The sequence below is a fragment of the Chenopodium album genome, chromosome 26 (assembly GCF_948465745.1).
Source record: "Chenopodium album chromosome 26, dcCheAlbu1.1, whole genome shotgun sequence".
NCBI lineage: Eukaryota > Viridiplantae > Streptophyta > Magnoliopsida > Caryophyllales > Amaranthaceae > Chenopodium > Chenopodium album.
Window position 1 is genome coordinate 37,291,465 of NC_137859.1, and position 23,904 is coordinate 37,315,368.

The 23,904-nt window shown below is 31.5% G+C and overlaps 1 protein-coding gene across 2 annotated transcripts; it reads left to right on the plus strand.

The window, feature by feature from the left end:
• The first annotated feature begins 6,487 nt into the window (after positions 1-6,487).
• LOC145617711 (putative RNA exonuclease C9B6.11c) lies at positions 6,488-18,161 on the plus strand. Of its 2 annotated transcripts, XM_081672452.1 has the most exons (8): positions 6,488-6,898; positions 6,985-7,026; positions 13,260-13,342; positions 13,551-13,652; positions 13,733-13,947; positions 17,187-17,281; positions 17,384-17,641; positions 17,772-18,161. In XM_081672452.1, the coding sequence occupies exons 1-7, from the start codon at positions 6,757-6,759 to the stop codon at positions 17,635-17,637; spliced, it is 933 nt and encodes a 310-aa protein (XP_081528578.1). In that variant the 5' UTR covers positions 6,488-6,756; the 3' UTR covers positions 17,638-17,641; positions 17,772-18,161. The 2 variants fall into 2 exon arrangements, with proteins under 2 accessions (XP_081528578.1, XP_081528577.1); XM_081672451.1 differs by having other exon boundaries at positions 17,384-18,161.
• Positions 18,162-23,904: the final 5,743 nt, after the last annotated feature.

Genomic DNA, 23,904 nt, shown 5'->3' on the forward strand with positions numbered 1-23,904 from the left:
TAAAGAAAAAAAAAAAAAAAAAAAAACTACGAGTATTTTATAATGATAGGTTAGGTTGACTTTGGACTACATGTCTTGCAACCAATGTTATCTAGATCAAGATTGTTCTTTGAATTGAAAGGGATATTGGGATCAGATAATAGGATTGTACAATTCTATGAATTTTTAGATTCATGAATTCTGCTTAAATTGCAAAGTGTTTACTCACATAACTAAAACAACACTTAGATTTTATATCATGTCTTTATTAAATGTTAATTGTTTGTTGATTATCATGTGTGTAAGTGCTAATTTGATATTCTAACTTGCTGTTGTTAGTAGAAGGTTAGTGTTGAAGAATTTGAAGAAATCGGAATTTTTTTTTTTCATTATATGGGTCATATGAAATACTACGTATCTTTTATATGCATTTAAAGGTTAAATAGTTTAGATATTGTATAGACACTCAAAATGTGTTATCACCATTCGCCAATGTCTTTGTGGGTGAATTTGGACATTTTCCATATTTCTTCGACTAATAACAAATTTATTAATGTTATATACATGTAATAGTTGTTGAGTTGAATATGTGAAAAAAGAAGCCTTTGGTTTCTAATGAGTGTATAACTTGTTTACGCACAAAGTAATAAGGTAATTGCATTAACGGAGTACAATAGTTGATTATATAAGTGAATCATGTTTGTTGATATGGAGACAGGAAACAAAAGAGAATTAAAAATGTAACACCCCAATAATTCTCTCTTTAAACCTCTGAGGACCCTGAACAATATTCAAGAGAATTACTGGCGTGCTACCGCCACGTGCTCAAACATTAAGGCTTTATCAGTAAATAGCAGCGGAAAAACTAAATCAGTTATAAATAAGTTTCAAAACCAACGAATGAAACCAAATTAAGTCATACAACTTGGAACCATTAAGGCCTTTATTCAAAACCCAATAAAAGTAGTAAGTGATTAAATTCAGTGTTCAAATAAATTCAAACCCAAAAGAAATAGTGTCGAATAAAATCGAATTAAAATAAATTCAAACTTGCAAAAGAAATAAAATGCAAACAACCAACTCTCTACTCAAGATCCCACAACCCTGATGAATGCTCCATGTGTAAGAACCTGTGATGATTCCGCTCTCCAATATTACAAGTGTAAAAATTGGATCGTCACAGGGTCATTGAAAGGCGAAGGCCATGACCAAAGAAAGACACACAAAGCACGCAATCAACAAAGCTGAGTACATACAAGCTGCAAAATAAATTAAGAAATCCATAACATGCTACTAATAATCAATCATCATGCATCATTAAATTATAGACTCAACACACGACTCAACTATTTATATTACTAAGACTCCATTAATTAATAATAGGTAAATCATTATTTTTATTCATTGGATTACGCAATAGACAAGGTTGTCCAACCCATGCTCCATTTGGAACATCAATAAAAGAAAAACTCCATGCCTCCTTTCGGAAACATCAATAAACATCCAACGACCACGGGCGCGACTCCGTGACCGTAGTTAGTATGAGATCTCACCTAACTCCTAGTTTTGAAAAATATTTGAAATAAGAGACTCGTAGATCAGACGGCCTCGAGAAAAGTACACGGCTAATACCCCATGTACCCCAACCCCTGATTGTCATTACTCCAGAAGTGCACCAATCCAGAGTTTTATTGCTCATCCATCTTGCACTTTACGTGATTTACAGGTTTAGACTTGGTGATGACTCATATGCATAACAATACAATCAATCCAATATCAATTCAATCAAGTAAAACAACTTTTCAATTTCAATTCTTGATTTATTAGTGGCAAGCAACATTTATTATTTATTCCTTTACTACCTCGGTGTATAAACACCTTGAGTGCATAAGGCACCCCAAAACCTCAACCTCGTCTTAGAAGACTTAAATCTTCCTTTACTCATCCTGCTTGCATAATCATGAATGAGTAATAAATTAATCATTACACCAATCATATACCTTTGCCTCTAAGCGCACCTTGCATAATTAGAGCACAAATAATACTTGCAATATAAAATAGTGCACGTCATTTGAAATTCACAATGTATAACCAAACAATTTAACTCAGTCATCCCTATACATGATACTAAGTTCTCGATCCGTCGTCCTTAAACATGCACCTAAAAGAAAGGTTTCGTAACTTGTACGTGCCTTGAGCAAACGAATTGGTATGCCACTTTACTAACTAGAAATCACCTTCAATAAACTCCTCTCCTAAGCCAAATAATAACATCTCAATCAATACCCAATCAATCAAATTTACAGCAATACTAACTTACTTTAAAACCTTCAAAATCCAAATCAAACAACACTTTAAAACCTTCCCTTTTGTTAAAATTAAAGGCTTATATATAGTTCTTTAAATTTTTCTTCATAAAAACCTTAAAATACACTCTTATACATGAAATTACAGCAAGTTCAAAGTCTAATAAAAATCTAAAAATTATATTAAAAACCCCTAAAAAATCTCCCTTTTAATAGGTAATCACACCCTTTTATTAAAATCACAATTATACTACTTTAAATAAAATTCCAGCATTTTAAACTAATCGAAAACCACTTCAAAACTTCATCAAAATACATCTTTATACTTATGTTATCCATAAAAAAATTAAATTATCTCTTACCCTTAAAACTCAAGGATAAAATTTTAAAAAAACTTCGTTAAAAACCAAAAACTGCCCGAAATCATATTTAGAGGTTGAATTTGGCCACGAGAGGGTGGTGCTCATTACCAAAGGTAGTAAGTCTTTCTTAAAACAGTGTTTCCACATGGAAAACACTACTTTTTTGTCAAAATCAGATGAGTTTAGAACCTGATCGGGATTAAAACGGGATTAATATTAACGAACGGGAATCTAAAAATTAAAACACGAATCTATGTGTTCAAAATAATCTGGAATTAATTTAAACTAATCAGTAGTTATAATCACCAAAATTTCAAAATATCATTACTATAAAAGCCCTAAATCAATTGTTCATAAAAACCCTAAAATCATGATTTTCAATAATTGAAACCCTAGGTTTATAATTCATAAAATATGAAATTTATAACATAAATATAATCTGAAATTTATAATCTTTATACCATTAAAATATAATTTGATACTAAAAATATAATCTTTATACTAGAATCAAAACCCAAAACAATTAAATTAACATTAAGCAAAATAATGAAACAAAGGAGGATGAAAATAAGACTAACCTTTTTGTGTGGGAAATTTTTGGAGATTCATGGGGTATTTATAGGAGAGAATTATTGTAGGGTAAAAAGAAAGATTGGGCCTCATAAAAAAAATGGGTCGATTAAGTAAACAAATGGGTTAGGCTTGTGTGATTGAACATAAATTGTAGAATAAAGGTGCATAAAATAATTTGTTCAAATAATTTTCGACCCAGATTAATTAATAATTTGAAACTTTTGAAATTAAATTATGAAAAAAATAAAAATAAATATTATAAATAAAATAAATTTTCATTTAAATCTTAGCAAGTGGGGTTAATAGATTGGCATTAAAAATAGGAAATTTTTGACTTTTACCACCTCCAAAAAACGACAAATTTGTTTTTACCACCTCCATAATTTAAAGTTTTATTTTACCACCACAAAAAAAAAGGTTAGATTTTCCCACCAAACCCCAACTCTGGTGATGGAAAAGTGATGTGGGTCCCACTTATTTTTATTTCCCTCCTAATTAGATGCTAGAAACCCGATTTCCCTCTCTCTCTCTCTTCCTTTTCTCACCTTCCCTATTCAATTGCTTTCAATTCCTCACCTTCCTCCCATTAAATTTTCTGATATTTTCATCTCTCTCCTATTATTTTTCTTCTAAAGAGAAGCTCTAACTCTCACCTTCATCCTTTACTTTCTTTCGCATCTAGGTAGTTGAAAAGGAGGTAGCATTTACACTTATGGAAGACATTTCCTTCTGCAATTTTCAACCAACAACCTCAATATTAGTTCTAATTGAACACAACTATCATTCCCTAAGCCTAATCATATCAAGCAATTACATTTTTCAAAAAAACCCCAAATTAATTTTTACTAACATGAATCCTAATTTTTAAAATCTGACTTGGGGCTCAATTCATAAGTCATGTCAACAATTCTAATGATACATAACAATTGGAACATAAGTATGACATGAATTACGAAAATATACCTAATAATTCATGGTATTTGCGAATTAAGTGAAATGCTTACCTTCTTCAGATTTCCCTAACAGCTGACATTGTTAAACGAGCACAAATCTGGAACAATTGGATGCTAGGATTGTTAATTTGTTAGGTAGAGCAAATTTGAAGATTTGGAAAGATATTCGCAAAGTTTGCTCAATTCAACATCTTTTTGGAGAAATGAATAAGATGAGTTTAAATAAACAAGGAAATTGAGAGAAATTGGGAAAAAAATTAAAAAAACTAGCCATTTTCGTGGGCCCCACATCACTTTTCCGTCACTAGAGCTGAATTTTGGTCTAACTTTAATTTTTTTTCCTGTGGTAGTAAAATAAAATTTTAGACTATGGAGGTGTTAAAAGCATATTTGTCGTTTTTTTAGGTGGTAAAAGTCAAAATTTATTCATTGTACTTCCTAAATTACCCTTGAATTTTGAACATGCTTTGTACTTTTTTCCTCTTTCTCTTTCTAAATTTTGTCTATAATTGTACATTTCACTTTTATTAATGTACTTCATCTACCTTTTCCTCTTATTTCTTAAATATCGTGAAAAAACACAAACAAAAACTATATTATAGGAACGAGTAATAAAGAAATGAAGCAAATATTTAATAACGGTCGAAAAGGAAAACTGGAGCAAGTATTTAAAAACAGAGTGAGTACAAAAAAGATGAAATGACCAAAGTGCCCATGTATAATGTATATGCAATAATTTACCCTCCCGCATCGTCTGTCTAGAGTGTACACAAGATAATCCAACTCCCCAATTAGTATTAGGTACTACTGGAGTACTATTCTCATGGTACTTCAACATATTAAATGAAATAACACATCTTTAAAACAAAATAACATAAAAAGCTGTGAGAGTATATAAATCAATGTAAACCTAAAATAAGCAAAATTTCAATTTCATTTCTCTCTCCACTTTCTCTCTCCCCACCTTTTCTCTCTCTAATTTCCCAGCCCACCATTTTAGCATCATCAAATCTTTCATTCTTCTCAACAAAAACCAAAAAATTTCTATTGATTATTATTTTAACCACTCAAACAAGCACAAAATTGCTCTATCAAAGCTGAAAATCAATTTCACAACATAAAAAATGGTTTATAGTTATGAAAAATATAAAGAAACGACAATTATGAACAAGAATGAGCAAAACAAAGTAAGTATATTTAATTTGTTTTGTTTTTAGTTTAATTAATTAAAAATGATACTGCTAATGTGAACTAAATATGTTAATTTGATTTGATTCAATCGAATCGTTATTTTTGAATTTGTCAAAATGTTGTGTTATTTTAAGAAAACTTTATGTTATTTTACTAATTAAATACTATGTAGTTCTACTAAAACATTATGTTATTTTACGCAGATCTTGTGTTGTTGTTTGCTAACATAACCTTATGTTACTAAGCTAAAACATTGTGTTTATTATTTTGATAAATTCTAGTGTTATTTTGTGAAAACCTCAGCCCGTGTTATTTTACTATTAACTTATGTTATTTCACACGAACCTTGTATTATTTCAGTGAAATAATTTATTATTTTGCTAACAGATTGTTGTGTTATCTTACTTGAACTTTTTGTTATTTTGCTTCAACTTTTTGTTATTTTCAAATGTATGTTATTTTTACAAAACAATACGTTAATATCCCTCCCCGAAAAAATTTGCTCACCTAATTTTTTTTACGTAAAATTTCTTCTGAAAATTCTCATAAATTTGTTTGATTCTTTTTCTCTTCTTTGAATACAATCAACTTCATTCAAATTGCTGTTCAAATTTTATCAATTCTCACAAATATAAAACACTTAATTGATTTTTAGGGTTTTAATTTTTCTATTTTTTTGAAACAAAGGGTTTTAATTTTTTTTTTATTTTGGTAATTTGAGCAATTAGCTCTTCAATTCAACAAAATCTATACTATATACTAAAGTAATCACCGAAGGGGACACTTGGCATGATTTTGTGAAAAATTTTCCCTCCAAAATGCTATTTTTTTTAAAAAAAAAATTTAAAAAAATTAAAATATTTAAAGGTAGACATTAGTAAATTCAATTTTTTTTTAAAAATAATGTATCATAAGTCATTTAATTTCAATTAATTCTATTTCAATTTACTATTATTATATAATACTTTATAAATCCGTGCATTGCACGGGGCTAAAACTAGTTTCTTAATAATAGAGTGATTATTTGAAAATTTTTGAAAAATAAAGTTAGGCAAAGGGAAGAGCAGAAGAACAAAAATAGAATAAGGATTTTTTTTTAATTCAAAAGCTAGTATTTGGCCCCCTGGAGTACCAGGAGTACTGTAGAAATTGTGCCAACTCCCAAGCTAAAGTTATTCTCTTTCCTCCCATCTTCAACAATAAATTTCAATCATTTTCTTGCATAATAATTGACTTGTTTGGATCCAAGCATATAATTCATCAATGCTCTGCATTTGAATTGCCGGGGGTCTGAAGTTGTGAGTATCAGTGCAGAACTCTTAATTGGGGATTTATTAGGGTTCTTCAGCTCGATTTGGAAATTTCATCTTCACTGGCTGATGATTGTGAAGGATGAGTTTATCACTCACTGTGATGACCTTTAACCTCCATGACGAACAGCCTGTTGATAGTTTGAATTCATGGGAAAACAGGAAAGATTTGTGCATCAGCGTCATTACCAGTTATTCACCCACCTTCTTATGTACACAACAGGGTATATCTTTTCTCTTCGCCATTTTTTCTTTCACTTCTTCTTTCCCAACATAAGTTTTTTGATTCCTTTTCACTTAAATTAATCAGGCATGAAGTTGCAGTTGGATTATCTTCAGCAGGGATTACCTGGTATTGCATTTTGCTGTTTTCCGTGTTTCTTCTTTCTATACTAGAAACCCTTTTGTAAATGATCACGAATTTAAAAATTGTTTAGAGCTAATTGACAGAAATGCACATGTCTAGTTGAAAAATCAAACCAAGCCGTTTGATTTATAACTTCGATGTGGAGAGGTTTTATGGCCAACCTTCTTACGGCGTTCTTGGTTTCCAGTAAGGTGTGTTTCCTAAGAATACATATTTGGAACAATGTATCCCTAGGTATATCAATTGCTTTTAAGAGACGATTTGTTGATTGTTATGCTACCCTTATAAGAGGAGTCTGAAATTTTATTCTTGATATGCTGGCTTTGGAGAGATATGTAGGCATAGAATATTCGTTTTGAACAAGCTTTTTTTTCTTTTTACAAAAAAAAATTAAGCTAGCATCGTGGCAAGCATGCAAGGTTAAGTTAGTAATTGTGGAATTGAGTATTTGGGTCTATCTATTGTAGCACCTTAAGAAACGTAATTTGGAAGATGTATGGAGGAATGTTGAAGAAGAAATCGCCGTGGTTTGGCCAACTGTGACATTGTTTAGACTTTAGAAGGTGCGTTGGCAAGGAAAGTGGAGAGTTGGAGTTATGAAGTTTTTTAGAAGAAGCCGATAGAGGTCAAAGATGACTTGTACCAATTAATCAATTAAAACCTTAATCCCATAAGTGGGTCGGCCACATGAACCAAAAGTGATATTCCGTATAGTCATCCACAAAAATTTTCTTCCTTTATCCCTTATGATCAAATACCTCATTCTCATGCAAATCCATATGTTTCATATCCTTCTTAACTCCTTCCAATCAAGTCATTATCGGTCTCTCTCTACCTTGATTTATTTCTCGCACATCCATCTTAACATGTGCATTTTCATTACTTCCATCTTTTTAATGTGCTTCTTCTAAGAACCTCAACATTCTGTAAAGATGAATTGTGCCAAGGGAAAATGGGTGTGCAAAGTTTATTACACTAGATGGAGACAAATGGAAGAATAATTGTTGTGATGGACTACATCATATAAAGACCCCATCCTATTGGGTTTGAGATATTGGTTTTGTTGTTATTCACTTATTTGATTATGCTTGTTATCTAATATAAAGTTATTAGATATACAACTTGTGATGTTTGTTCTTGACATATATCTTGGATGCCAATGCTTTGACATGTTTTGACATGTTGCAGGGGGAGGGAAGGGGTGATGGTATCAAAAGAAGTCAACGATAATTGTTTAACCTTTACTAACTTTATAGCTAGATCACAACTATCTTTAAAATAAAACGTCCCTCTCTCTTCAATAACTATTTAATCTATTTATAGCTACTTTAGATGATTCAAGCTCTCAATTTTTTTTATTGAAATTTTTTAGTTCAAAATAAAAATCAGTTAGATTAGTAAAAATTTGTATAAATAAATACTCCATCCGTTCTTTTTTGTTATACTCCCTTCCCTTTACTTTTTTCTTATTTTGGCATACCCTTATTAACATCTTACTTCCTTACCCTATAATAAGTATTCTATTACACACACACTATGGGGTCGTTTGGTTGACAATGATTTTCGGTGGAAATAAATCAAAATTCCTGGGAAATGCTACATTTTGTTGTTTGGTTGCCAAATGAAAATTCCCACAATATGGAGGAATTGATTCACCGACTCCCCCCACGGTGAATCAAAATTCCTGTACTTATTTCCTCCTTATATCCACCATAATCGTCATCATTTTGCCTTAATCATCACCATCACCTTCATTATCAACCATCATCGTCATCATTGCGATCCACCTTCATAAAAATCAAAATTTTCTCCTAAAATCATGAAACTTTCTCTAAGAATCATGATAAAACCAAAACTTACTTTAAAAATCATCATAAAAACCAAAACTTCCTCTAAAATCATAAAAACCAAAACTTCCCCTAAAATCATCATAAAAATCAAAACTTTCCCCAAAAATAATGAAAATCAAAATTTTTTGCAAATACGCTGATGAAAATCGAAGCTTTGAGACACCCAATTGAAGTTAGCATCCAAATTCAATTTTATAATTTTGATTGTAAAGCTTCAAACTTTGATTAAATCAATTGGGTATTTGATATATTGTGAGATTCATAAAGAAAGAAATATAATGTGTGGATGGAAATTTAGGATTTTTTTTTTTTTTTTTTTTTTTTTTTTTTTTTTTTTTGAGTGGTGGTTGTAGTGGTGGAGCCGTGGAGATGAGGGATGAAGGGAGATGATGAAATTTTCAGATTGGAATTAGAGAAGAGTGATAGAGAGAAAGGAAGAGAATATAGAGGATGGTTAATTACGGAGTATTTGACCCTGGGAATTTATTTTTCATGATGTCAACCAAATAGATATTTCACACTTCCTATGGATTTAGCTAAAGGAATTTATTTCCCATGAATTAGAACTTCCTACGGTAATTTAATTCCTACAGTAAACGAGCCCTATATCTAACTTTATCCACCTTTATCTTACCCCAATCCCATTGTTTAATACTCCCTCCAATTCTTTATTGTTACAACACACTTTTTATCACGGTATTTAAGAGAAGTGGACCTCACATAATGTAATGCACTTAAAATGGGGTTAAGAGGTTGTTAGAAGTATAATCAAGTGAGTCATGAGCTTTAAATAAAGGTAATAGTACATTTTTTTTATCATAAGAACCTTCCTTTTATAATGTGTTGCAACTATTGTGACAATTCTATTTTAGGGAAGTGCTGCAACTATAAAGAAACGGAGGAAGCATACTTTATACTACTTTGGCTTACATGTTCGGTATTCTTAGTATTTTTTGCATATTCCCAGTTTGATCATAAACATGAAAAAATGGAGGAAGTATTTTAGATGGATGTAAATTCTTTGAAGCACCAACCTCCCTTTTATACCTCGATTAATGATCTTTGGAACTCTATGTAATTCAAACTTGAGAAGTAATCAACTTATGAAGGTTAAGAAAAGCTCTGAATCCTTTTCTCACATAATAGGTTCAATGGAATGAAACACGTAAATCCTTGTGTTTCTTGTTTATCCTTATTGCTTCTCATCATCTATTTCATTGTTGATTTTTGCTCCACACAAATCAAATACTACACCGCCTTTTTCACTACACTTAGTTTCTAGAGCCAACTTTTATGGTATTATTATGTAAGTTGCTTATAGAAAAATTTGATTTACCATGTCAACAATAAAATTTGATATAGAATTGTTTGTTAGGCCAGTGAAATTTAGTACAATGGTAATTAAAGTGAAGGCAGTTTGCACAAGGCTCTTGGTGATGTAGGCCTTTAGATATGTCTTTAGTAGGAGGAAATGGATTAAAAAGTCTAATCAGCGATTCAACTTAGTCTCTCACTTTCTCTAATGAGAAGTTCCAAGAAGACTACAACAATAGGTTTGTGGTTATAGCTAGACCATCTCCAATGGTGAGACTCAACTTTGAGTATTGAAATAAAAAATGAGTTTTTTTTACCTCCAATGGTGATACCCAACCCACTTCATAATTTAGTAACTCATGTGAAGTCTAATTTCCCAATGGTGAGACTCTCTAAAGTATACTAATGTCACTTTCAATTTATGACCCACCAAATCCTTATTGTAAGATTTTCAAAAAAAAAAAAAAAAAAAAAAAAAAAAAAAAAAAAACCTTAAATAAATTACAAAATATATTATAAATTGATAAGGGTCCACACTTTTTGGAGTTGCTAAGTTTAGATACCAACTTATTGTTATCCTTTGAAAAAAATACTCTCTCTCCTTAAAACTCACGCAAGTCTCGCCATTGGAGATGGTCTTAGGTCACGTTATATGAGTGAGACTATCACCTATCGTCTACTACTCATATGTAGACTTTAGGATATTTGTCTAGAAGAAAGTTAAATACTTAAATCTCATATAGATGAGTTCTTTCTGTTACTATGTATTTGTAGTAGCTGTCATGTTATTTGCCACCCTCTTATAAGAATTTTCGTGAAACCTTGTTATTTGGTGATGATGATTGGATTAAGAGGATTTTGGGGATACCCTAAGGTACCTAACTCAAGGATTTTTTATTAATATAAGTAAATTGCTGAATGTGTTGGTACTCATAAAATGATGTTTTAGTTGTACGTTGTGGTAAGAACTTTAACAAAAGTAAATCCTATAATTATTGCTATGCAAAAGGGCATGTTTAGTCTGAGCCTTCGAAGTTGAAGAAGAAAGAGAAAATTGGTGGTAATTTAGATGATAAATCCTCAGATTTTGATGATGGTGATTGGTGATGCACTTTAGGGTTTACACGCTTTGGGGCTTGCGGTTTGTGTGATCTCTTTATGATGACCGGTTAAATGAGAAACCGTGTTAATTTTTATTTAGAGAGTCTATGATAGGTTTTATGTTTTCAGTTCGTAATAAAGTAGCTGTAGCAATTTTAATTACACATTAGAGTGTTTGTAGTTATGCTATTTCTTATCCTGATTGTGTATTTTTATGATTTGTTAAGTACAATTATAACTAGGAAATATGATGTAAATTCTTGATATTTACTTTGGTATTAAGATGTAGAAGTATTTGAAGAGAGTTTGGTCAATTTGGATAATGCATGCTCGGTGGTTTCATTGTTTTGGCATTATACTTTCAATCAAGGTCATGTGGATGGTTCAAGTTTTGGAATTTGATGTTAGGCATTGCACTAGTTCATACGTTAGAAAAGATGTCTTTTTTTATTTCCTAAAGCTTGTAAGGCATATGGTATTTTGTTTTAGGTGGAGCGTTAAAATTTGTTAGTTTTAAAGTGAACATTACTTTATTTTTTTTGTTTATATGGAAGTCAAAAGGTGGAGAATTGTTGATTTGTGCCATGAACATTAAAGAGTTTGTATAATAATTCTAAAGACGAAGAAGAAGAATTCGTCCCAGCTTTAGGGTCAGATCGGTCAATTCAGGTTTCGGGTATGACTCGGATCAGGTCAATTTCGGGTCGGGACAAACCATTTTTATGTGTTCAAGTCACATATAGGTCGAGTTAAAATCGGGTCGGGTCATGTTCGATTTGTTCTATTTGTGGATCAAGCTCAAATCGATAATAAGAACTAATAATTTGATTAATGAGCTTTTTTTTATGAGTTTGGCTACAATTGGAGATGAACATTTTGAGTCATTTTTGGTAGCAGACATGTTTAGTTCAATTATAAGGTAATTTTAGTTTGGGACACTTCGGGTCAGGTCAACTCCATTTGCCGGATACATGTCGTGTAGATTTCGGGTATTGGGTCACAGTCCGGGTCATTTGAGTTGGGTCAAGGTTAGGATTGTCAGGTCTAGACTATGTCTAAATCTAGAGAAGAAAGGAAGTTGTAGTTTTTAGCCCAAATGTTGACTCAAACCTCTAGCTCGAACATTTTCCTGATTTTGGTTTCTGGTTTTCATCCTGCTTTTGTTCAGTTTTCATGGTTTGCTCTTGATGGTTATAAAGGTTATTCCTTAAAGAATGGTTTAGGCTGGTATTATGTTTTTCTTACAAGGGAACCATTGGGTGATCTCATAAGTTGATCGACATTAAAAAGACTCCTTGAACCTTGTTAATCATTGTGTTTCATGTTTATCATCATTGTGTTTCAGAACATCAAAAAATTATAAATTGTGCTTATTGATAACTAAAGATATTATTGGTCAAAGTTCAACGTCGGCAAATGTGCCGGTCAAACAGGGACATTTATTTTGAAATGGAGTGAGTATTCCATAACAAACCTATCTTCTATCTAGTCTTTCATTTCCCTTGGTTTTTGTTTCTACAAGAAGTAAACAGATAATCAGAGAGGTAAGGGGTTTTATGTAATATCAGTTACCCGGACTTGCTTGTCCATTGAGTCAACGTTGTACAAAAAAATCATTTACAGTTCAACGTAAGCTGTTGGAGAAAGCCGTATAAAACTTTAAAGGTTTTCTTGAAATTATTAATGAAGTAGAGGCATTAAGTTGTCAAATGAACCAGATAGCAAGATTATAGTATTGCTTTATTGTCTACTTACGAGTACTGATCACTTACCTCTTCCTCATAGTTCGTCAGTCTTTGTAAGATATTTGATTTACAACTGTAAAGGTCAATGGTTCCTTTCTCTTACGATCTTTGTGGACTTTGGGTCTTTATTTATTAATTTATTATTTTTTTTCTGTTAACTTTAAAGTTGAAAGTTTTTCCTTATATGTATTTTTTTTGAAATTCCCAGGTTATGGGCATTTTGGTATATCTAGAAAGGGTGTTGAAGATGCTTCAGATGAGCATTGTGCTATCTTTTTTGACAAGGAAAAGGTATGCAATGTCTTGGTTTGGTTATCTTTTCATTATTATATTATTTTTATGTTCATTATATCTTCTGGGGAAAAGTCTCTGTTTTTGCAAGGTGAGAGCTTACGTATTCCCTTCCTAGACCTTTCTCTGGGTGGAGCTTTGCTGGTTGACTCTGTTTTATATATTTATTATTTTCATGTTTTGTCTTGGTTAATATTCATCTTTGAAGGTAGAGCTGGTAGAAGGTGGAACCTTTTGGTTATCAGAGTCACCATCTGTCCCTGGAAGTATTTCATGGGGAGCAGTAGCTCCCTGTATTGCAACTTGGGCGATATCCTTGATATTGCTTATTTTATCTTTTAATCCTCTTTATCATTGTTTAGCAATGTTTTTCTTTGACATGATACCCACACATTTCAGCTTAGGGGGGTTGAGCCTCCTGGTTTTTCCTTCCAGATTGTAAACACAAATATGGATGAGTTCAGTCCTCGTGCACGCCGAAGAGGTGCTTTACTTACATGGCAGCATATCGCTTCATTACCTCCAAGCTTGCCAGTAGTGTACTGTGGAGGGTTTAATACACAAAAGGAATCAACTACAGGACGTTTCCTTCTTGGGAGATCAAGGTAGAATATCAATTAAATCCCTTTGTTGTTTTGAATGAATCAGTAGAACTTCTCTCCGTTCTTCATGTATTAGCATCTTACATCAATTTACGTAGTATTTAAAATTTGAAGTAGTGATCATTTTGGAGAGAGCTTTTGGCAGCCCCTATTATACACACACACACACACACACACACACACACACACACACACACACACACACATACTCCCTCCGTTACGAATTACTCGCAACAAAGGAGGGAATTGCAGACTCCTAGGCAAAAGATCATAAGCTTGATTAATGAAAAATAAGGATATATGCTTAACTACTAATCCAACCCAAAAAAAAAGGAAAAACAAATTCAACCTTAACTAAATCAAATAACCCACCACCACCAACACCACCAAGCAGCAGCGACGCCAACCACTACACCACCCAGCGTCACTGACTGAAACCAGCCGCCACCGCCACCACTACCTAGCATCATCGAAACCACCAACAACCACCACCACTAACGAACCCATCACCACCTACGCACCCAACACGATCCATGAACCCAGAATCACCGAGCCAGAGCAACCCACCGTACCCAGAAGCATCCCACCGTACCACCCAACTAACCATTCCGTACCCAGCACAATCAAAACCCCAAAAGGCCAAAACCAAAACCAAACCCACGAACCCTCAATCAAAACCCATATCCAGCAATCGAACCCAGAACCCCAATCAAACCCATAATCGAACCCAGAAAACCACGATCCCGCAAATCCACAATACCCTAAGATCTAAAAAACCTTGAGACTGGGGTTGGAGGAGGAGAGAGAAAAATAATGGGGATGAGGAAGAATATGAAGAAATTTGATGATGAAGGAAGAGAGAAAAATAATGGGGATGAGGAAGAACTGAAGAAGATGAAGAATGATGAAGGTGGCTGGATGATTGATGAGAGGGAAGGGGATTGATTTGGGTGGAAATTCTTAAGTTAATTAATGTTAAAGTTTAAGTTAATAATATAAAATCAGTTTTTTTTAATTAGGGTGTTTAAAAAAAAAGTAAGGACAATTTTGTAAAATCATACAAAAAAACTTACTAAAAAAGGAAAGAAAAAATTTTGTTGCAAGTAATGTGTAACGGCTATTTATAGTAATTGTTGCGAGTAATTCGTAACGGAGGGAGTATATATATTTTCTTCGTATTTTTCGTTAACAAGCATTTGAGCCCTTGTCAGTCACTGCCATGTAGATGAGAGGCTTGTGAGGAAGCTTTTTTATGATTATTATTTGTGATTGTGTGTCATACGTTAGCCATTTGTTGAAATATTTATAAAAAAAAATCGTCAAATGGCCTTAATTTACTTTCTCTTGCGACTTAATCTATTTAATACTTGAACATCACTGCTTGTATCTAATAAGTGCAACTGCTAACCACACAAACTTCCCAACCCACTTTGAATTTCCCGTGTTCATTATGGAGGGAAACCTTTTTGAACTGTAAATTACATTCTATGAAAATTAGATTTCTTTGGAAATCAACTTTTAAGAAACTTCCCAACCCACTTTGAATTGCCCGTGTTCATTATGGACGGAAACCTTTTTGAACTGTAAATTATATTCCTATGAAAATTTTATTTCTGTGGAAATCAACTTTTAAACTACTAGTTTCCTTTCTAGAATGAAGGGGGTGGAGGGATGACAGAAGCAAAACATTTGGAATGGAAAGGATGTTGCCTTGCACCCCTTTTTGCAAAAATGTTTTCTACTCAAGAATATTATTTCACCTTTTCACCCCTTAGAATTTTTTCTTTCTTTCTTTCTATAGAATGAGAAATTTGATGATACCCTTGTTCTTTTGACTTCTTTTAATTGGTACTCAAAATAATTACCCCTTTACACGGTACTGGTGTCCTTCAACTTCTAAATTTGATTACTTGAGCAAACATTACAAAACATTTTTATATAGGTTTTTTTTTTCTTTCTTTATTGTGCAGTGCTTTTTTTACCTATTTGCAGCTTCTCGACAATGGTGGATGCACATATCATCAAAAATGGTTTTCTTCTTTGCTACTTGTTAGAGATTCAACTTCTTTAGCAATTAGCATTACACCCACCTTCTTTTGCGCCTGCTATTACAGGCTTTTAAACCATTGCCTTCTTTCTGCTCCTGCACTACTACAAACCCCCTTTTAAGTTATATGTTTGAAAGTTTAAGCTGGTTGCCAGGTTTCGATTTGGCTGCTACATTATTTACTGGCTAGTGGTTGGCATTGGTTTTCGCTGCTGTTAAGAGGGGAGCAATCAGTCTGGAATTCTAAGTACTATATTTGTGCACCCTAAGAAATCAGTTTCATTTTCTTCCTCTGATCTTTCTATCTATCATTCTCTCATTTAATAGGATCTGCATTCTTGCATAAATTTCCTCTTGATGTTAAGACCAACCCATTTTGATTCAGCTGCAAATTTACAAAACCCTTGTCTTAATATCTCTACTTTCCCTTGAAATTTCTCAATTATATCATTTTATTTTCTTGATGTTTCTTAATCCAAAATCCACCATGACAGTAGCAGCCCTTACATCAAAATCACAGAAGAGACAGTTATCTTTATATCAAACAAATCAAATACTTTGTGAAGAATCAGATGCATACGGGGTCGTATAGCAAGTTCTACAGGAAAAAATTCATTGAAACAAAAAAAAATTATTTTGTTGTGGGATTCATAGATAAACGTTTTGAGGGGTAATTTATTAATAAAGTCAGTTGCAGATGATTTGGTTGGTTGTGAAAACAGAGGATGGGGAAGTGACGACTTGGAGAAGGAACTTAGGCTAGTAATTGACCAAACTATTGTTTTATTAACAGTTTGAACGTGTTACCAATGAAGATTAAAGTATAGGGGTACTTAATAAATTATGTGCCTTTGGTTAAAGTCAAAATTATGATTATACTGTTAATAATTTTCACTTTGGAAAAGATTCCCCTCTTAATTGAACACAACTGAAGTAAATGTGCAATGGAGAAGGTGGTATGCAGAAGCAAAAATTACATTGCATAGTTAGATGTGTCAAAAATAACAGTTTCCAACTTACCATGGCATATTTTGTTTATTTGTGACATGTATTGGCTAGTGGCTAGCCAGCAAACTTGCTGTTTTTAATACTGTTTCTGGATCTCAAGATAGGGACTCCAGATTATTGAGAGAGAATACATATTCATGATAGAATAATGGACAAAGTACATGAGTTTCGTTGTTTTTGTCTACAGAGAGCACGGTGTAGTAGGTGATATGAGAGACACATGGCCAAATGCACGGGTAAGAAAAAATGGATCCTTAATCCGCACCTATCATGGATTCAGAGGTATCTTTGAAGCTCAAAGTCTGCAATTTTTAAAATTTTTTTACCAGTGAAACTGGTGGAATCTGGTTTACAAACCTCTGACAAGCTTTAATGGTGTGCTAGGTGACAAACAGGGAGCTTTGGAATTTCTAAAGTTGATTTTTAGGGCTCTTTGTCTCTGTTGGGATCGACAAACTCAGGATCTTCATGTGGATTGGATTTTGTACAGAGGAAGATCCTTGATACCAGTATTATGTGAAGTAGTGAATGATAATATCGATGGGTGTTACCCATCCTCCCACTATCCAATGTTTGCTGAGTTTATGCTCCCTCGATCTGTCAGATTAAGTGAAGCTCCAGCTCAAGATGAAAGCTGAGCAAGTAGTATTATGAACTCCATAGTACTATTGTTTTTGATTGAAAGCTGTTGAAACACATGCTAGCACAGAAATATAAGATCAGTAGTATTAGTTCTCTGAGATTAATTTTAGTGGGTATTTTATTGATTCAGATTGAGCTATGCGAAAGTTGTGCAACCGTGAAGTGAATCCAAAAATACAAAATGAGAAATCGTAAATATCAAGTTTTCTGCAATTCGATTACACAACCGAAGGACAAGTTATTGGTGTTTGGGCCTACATATTCTACCGTGGTATTCTGGTACTTCCTAGATGCCCATGATCAGGAAACCATGCTTCGAATATTAATAGTCTTCACCTTTGATTTATCCCCCATTGAGATGAATATTACAGGGATCGTTGTCTTGAGTTATTTATCTTCTTTCGTTCTTCTTTACTTGTAAGTATACTTTTACACTTTACACACTTGATCATTTGTGAGCATTTTAGATTTGTATTGATTTAACTTTCAAAATATCAAATATTATATTATTGATGGTATAGTTTTGCTCTGTCTGCTGTAAAACTTGTTTCTTTTACAGAAAATTGTTTCAAATGTAACAATTAAAAAAGAATATATGGAGTATTGTTCTACAAGATAAATTCTATTCAGTTCACAATATTTAAAGACCTATTCTGTAACAGTGTGAACGTAATTAGTTCAAAATTGGAAGTACGCATCAACGGAAAGAAAATAACTTTAAATATGTATCTTTTTAAAAAAGAGTTGAATATGTAAAATCAAACACTGAGAGTTTGAAACTAACCAAATAAAATCTTACATTAATATTGTTAGATTTCGGGAAAACTCCTTAATCTGGAGTGTGTACCATTGATCAAATATATAGAGTTTACAACGCTAGACCTAATCACGTTAGGAAACCTAGATATACATTTAATATCCTAATCTGCGACAAATATTATCCTAAATATAATATCTATCAAATATGTTTAATTTTTAATTTTAAATTCCGCTTTTATCAAAAGAATACTTCGATCTTTCCATTAAAAAAGAATTGGACATTGAGCTCAACATATATAAACATTCATTTCAAAAAAGTTGCATATGTATAGTTTATTTTTTATTTTATTTTTATTTTAAAAGAAACTTCTCACTAGATATAACCCATATAGGGTCAAATGAGATAATATCATACATTAAATTTAATAACAATATTATTATGTGAAAAGATCTTAGATTGAGAAAGTTGAGAAGGATTAAGAGGAGCTTGAATGTCTAGCTTACAATCTATATCGATACTTTATATTAACAAATGTCCCTAAAACAAGAGTACGTATCACGTGGCACCCCTCACATGTATTAGATGTGTGTCACATCACCTTATTAATGTATTGTGCCACATCATCATTCATAAAGTGTTATAAACATGTTTTAATGGCAATAAAAATGCTTATCACAAAAATGAAATTATATCATTTATATTTACATAATATTTATTGATATTCACAGTAAATCGCGATGTATCGGCCGAGCCACACACTAATTTTATATTAATATGCATATTTTCTTGTAGGAACTAAAAGTCAGTTTTTAGGAGCTTGATGTAAAAATATGTACATTTTGTTATGTAAATGATGAAAAAGTTGCACATTTAGTTGAAAAATAGCAATTTTAACTATAAAATATGCACAAAATTGATTCACACATACTCCAATATGGTTGTTTATTAGATATAAATGGTTATGAATTCCTTATCATTTAAGCATTGTGCATGTATTTTTTTTCAATAAAAATTGCAACACATCTCATTTTACGTTTGATGAATCTTCCACCTATTCAGTGGAAGTTTTTGTGACTAAAGAAGATCAGCCTACGAAAAGACTTCTTAAACTACTACTACTCAATAGAACTAGACTACACTTGAAAAGCTTTGTCTCGCACTCGTATGGGCCACCGAGGGATTCGAGATATAAAGAGATAGCAAGCCGGAAGGACGACGGGAGATGATCGTTCGGACTTTCAAATACTGAAATGTTTTGTCAAATATATATATATATATATATATATATATATATATATATATATATATATATATATATATATATATATATATATATATATATATATATATATATATATATATATATATATATATATATATATATATATATATATATAAAAGCAAATTTAACAAGATTTCATATGATTATATATCTCCTTACTTATAGAATATAAAATTTAGTCATGGTAATTAAAATATGTGAATAATGGCATAGTATTTTAACTTTATTGCTTCTTGAAGTAAGTAGGGGGAGCCATTAAAAATGTTGTATGATTGCACATCCATCCAAGTTAGGAACATCAATCAATCAATCAATCAATATATATATTAAAACTCAATGGCAAGGATTGTAATCTTGCCACGTGTCGCCATGTCACCCACTATCATTAGTCATACATCAATGTTTTCCCTTTAAAATTTATGATTTATTATTAGCATTAGTATTTGATGAATTCATAAACTCCTATTCATTAAAATTAAACTTTAACTAACCACCAATCCGATGACATCTTATGATGATAAAGTTGTATTAAAAAGAGTTACTCATATTCATAAATTTTAAAATTTTAATTATAAACTTATATTTGTATATTTTAACAATAATATGATTGCAAAATTAATTTTATTTCTTTCATTTACTCAACCATAATTCATATAGGTTATAGTTAATAAAAATATATAACCATGCAAAGCAATTTTAAAGGGTTTTTTTTTTCTTTTTAATCACAAAATTTGTTTACTCGAAGGAATTTATTATGATAGCTGAATGATAAAAAAAATCCCTTTAACAAATAAAACAAACTGATACAATATAACATTTAAGATGTTGCATATTAAATAATGAATTTTGATTTTCAATTATATTTAAAAAATTTTTTTAAAAAAATGATATTATTTTTATAAAACCAACAATATGTTTCACTATATTTTGTTATAATTTTTTTTATATACAAACAACGACCCGGGGCATCGCCCGGGCCAAAAAAATAGTTGTCATTTCAAATTGCTTATTCTATACAAACAATTTATATGAATTAATGTTTGTTCATGAAATATGACCAAAAATCGTTTTTTTTTATACACTACATACTACTCCGTATTATACAATAAAATTAAAAGTTCCAAAAAATAATTAAATAAGTAGAATTATGTTACTACCGAGGGTGCGTGTTGTCAGGGGTAGCAACACCAGTAGTGATTTTTGCAACATCAACTGCAGATGCCTCAGGCTTTTTCTTGGTGTACAACACAGAGTATCCAATGATACCAGCAACAACAACACCTCCAATTGCTAATCTCAATGGACAAAATGGTAAATTCCTTCTTTGGTGTAACACTTCACCTGGCGCCTTTTTTGTTGCTCCGTCTCCTGTTCCTTTGTCGGCCATAACTTTTCACTTGTAGACGTTATTAAATTTCACGTTAATAAAATTATTGAAGGAAAAATTCTAATCATATGTATTTGTTTAAATTTCTTTTATATGATTTAATTTATGATGCCTTATTGTTATTACCGAAAAATAAGGAACCAATATAGTTTGTTCACAATTTAATATGTCAAACATATGTACACATGGTAGATATGAGCTATGAGACTTAGTCTTGAACAAAAAAAAGTGGCATCTAATTTGCCTAATGTTTTGCCTCAACCACAAGTTAATTTTTGAGCGAATGGTTGTTGTGCTTTCCTCATTCTTAATAAAAGTTCCTAATTTATGAAACAGGATTATAGGAGTATGAGTATAAGGTTATTATTATTATTATTTTTTATTTTTTATTTTTTTGTGAGGAGTATAAGGTTATTCTATGCGATGCATAATTTTAAAAGTTAATAATATAACTAATTTTTTTTATTAAAAAATCACATTACATGTTACTCGAAATGAAAATCAAAATCTTAATAAACTTATTATATAAAATTAAATCTTCAAATATGATACGAATAAAGTTAATTTGTATAAAAGTTATGCTTCAAATGGATTAAAAGTTTATAATACTCAATCCTACCTATCTCTATGTTAAAGTAGGCCCCAATTTAAAAGATAAAAAATTTTGAAACAAAAATAGAAAGTGTCATCTCTTCTTTTTCAGTTTCCGCAAGTTAATATTGTATTTACTTATGGTCAGTTTCTATTGAATGTTATCCTTTTTCTTTTATATCATCACTAGACGGATCATCTTAGTCACTAGAGTTATGTTTTTCCCTAAGAACATCATTATGAATTTCGACAATATTGACCTTTTTTGAATTACCATTGCGATTCGTAAACACCATTATTGTTGGGGTTCAATATTGTCTATGGGTGTGTACTCGGCCTGTATACTCTACCTTTTCGCTCTTTTAATTTTCCTTTGTTTCACATTAGTGCTCTCATTACTTTAAGTAATTGGGTTTTTTTCAAAGTAGTGCTCCGTTTTAAATAATAATTTGTCTTTTCAAGGTAATTAATTCATAAATTTCGAGCTTCTCATCTAGCTTATTTCAGAAATTTATAGGGTAAAAAATGATGAAAGGCTTCCGCAAAATATATTAAAAAAAAAAAATACTCCCTCTGTGTTTTTTTAAAGTGTTACTAGCGTTTCTTTTAATACGGAGTATATAGTTATTGTCTTATTGATAATTTATCATTTGGAGAAACTGGGCAAGCCTCTAGAAGAGGGGCGTAAGGGCTTGTTCTCATACGTTTCAATTCAGTTCAAATTAGTTCAGCTCCTAATTTCCTTTTCTTATAAAGCATTCATTTTAGTTGAGTTCAGCTTAGCTGAGCTGAATTCAGTCAATGAGAACAACCCCTAAAATTTGGCCATGCATCTCTACCGCCCAAAAAAAAAAAAGAGGTAAGGCAACATTTACAAGTAGTAACTTCGTAGTAAAAAACTAAAAGCTACTGCAAAACACAACTTTTTGTATGTGGCTGGCCACATGGTGTGGCCAGCATATGTAACGGGCCCGTTCTATTAAGGCCCAAAAAAATAACGGAGTTTGAATCAAAAAATAACGGGCCCATTTCGTTCCCCGTTATTTTACATATTCAACCGTTTTATTTGAAATTTTTTTTTTTCTTTTTTTTGAAACGACGCCAGTTTCCCACTTCCCCAAACTGCCATTATTATAGAACCGCCATTACTCCACTTTTCTTTTTTTTTTTCTCTCTCCTCTTACATTTTTTCTCTCTCTTCATGCAATTTCACCTCTTTTTCCTTGATTTTGTCTTCGCTCGTTCGTAATTTTCTTTCTAAATTCTGTTTTTCATCTCTAAATTTTCTTTAAAATTATTACATTTTCGAATTATGGTTAAATTGAAGATTATTCATCCTAAGGGGAAGAAAGGATCATCTTCTTGTCAGAAAGTTTCTGAATCAGGTATTTTTTAAACCCTAATTTTTATATTTTCATGAATTTTGAAATTATTGTCGTAATTTTGTCATGAATTTTGACATTAATGTTGTTTTTGCGATTGTTGATTATATGTGTTTCGTTCAATTTTTGATCGTCATATTTTTGTAGTGTTTAGTTGATGATATGTATTTCGCTCGATTTTTTGAAGTGATACATGTTTAATTTTTTGGTTTTTTTTTTCTATTGTTTTATTTCTTTATTTATTGTTTTTTAAAGGTTACTTGTATTCTTATGATTTTAATTGTTGTTATTTTTTCGATTTTTAGGTTTAGACTTTGTTCAGTTGTTGGAGATGCTTAATTAAGTTGTTACTTTGTGAATGGATTATTTTTTCGTAGTTGTTACTTGTTATATAAGAGTGAATATGTTGTGATTGAATAAATTCTAATAAGAATGTTACTGCATATGAGGGTTACTTGTAAATGATATATGTGTTACTTGTTATATGAGGGTTCCTTGTAAATGTAACTATTATAGTGTATGTATTATATATGTGTTACTTGTTATAGGGGTTATAATGGATTTGTTTTATAGGTGTTACTTGTTATGTATATTTTGTACGTGTTTCCTATGGATGTATTTTATAGGTGTTACTTGTTATAGGGGTTATAGTGATTATTTTTTATAGGTGTTACTTGTTAGGTTGTTTGGTATATAGAGGATTACTTATATGTGTTACTTGTTTTTGTGTTGTATAATATTGATTCTTCGAGGTTACTTGTTTGTTGAAAAATTATTTTGGTATGAGTGTTACTTGATATGAGAGTTTCTTTTAAATGATATAGGCATTACTGTTTTAGTCTATGTGTTATATATGTGTTA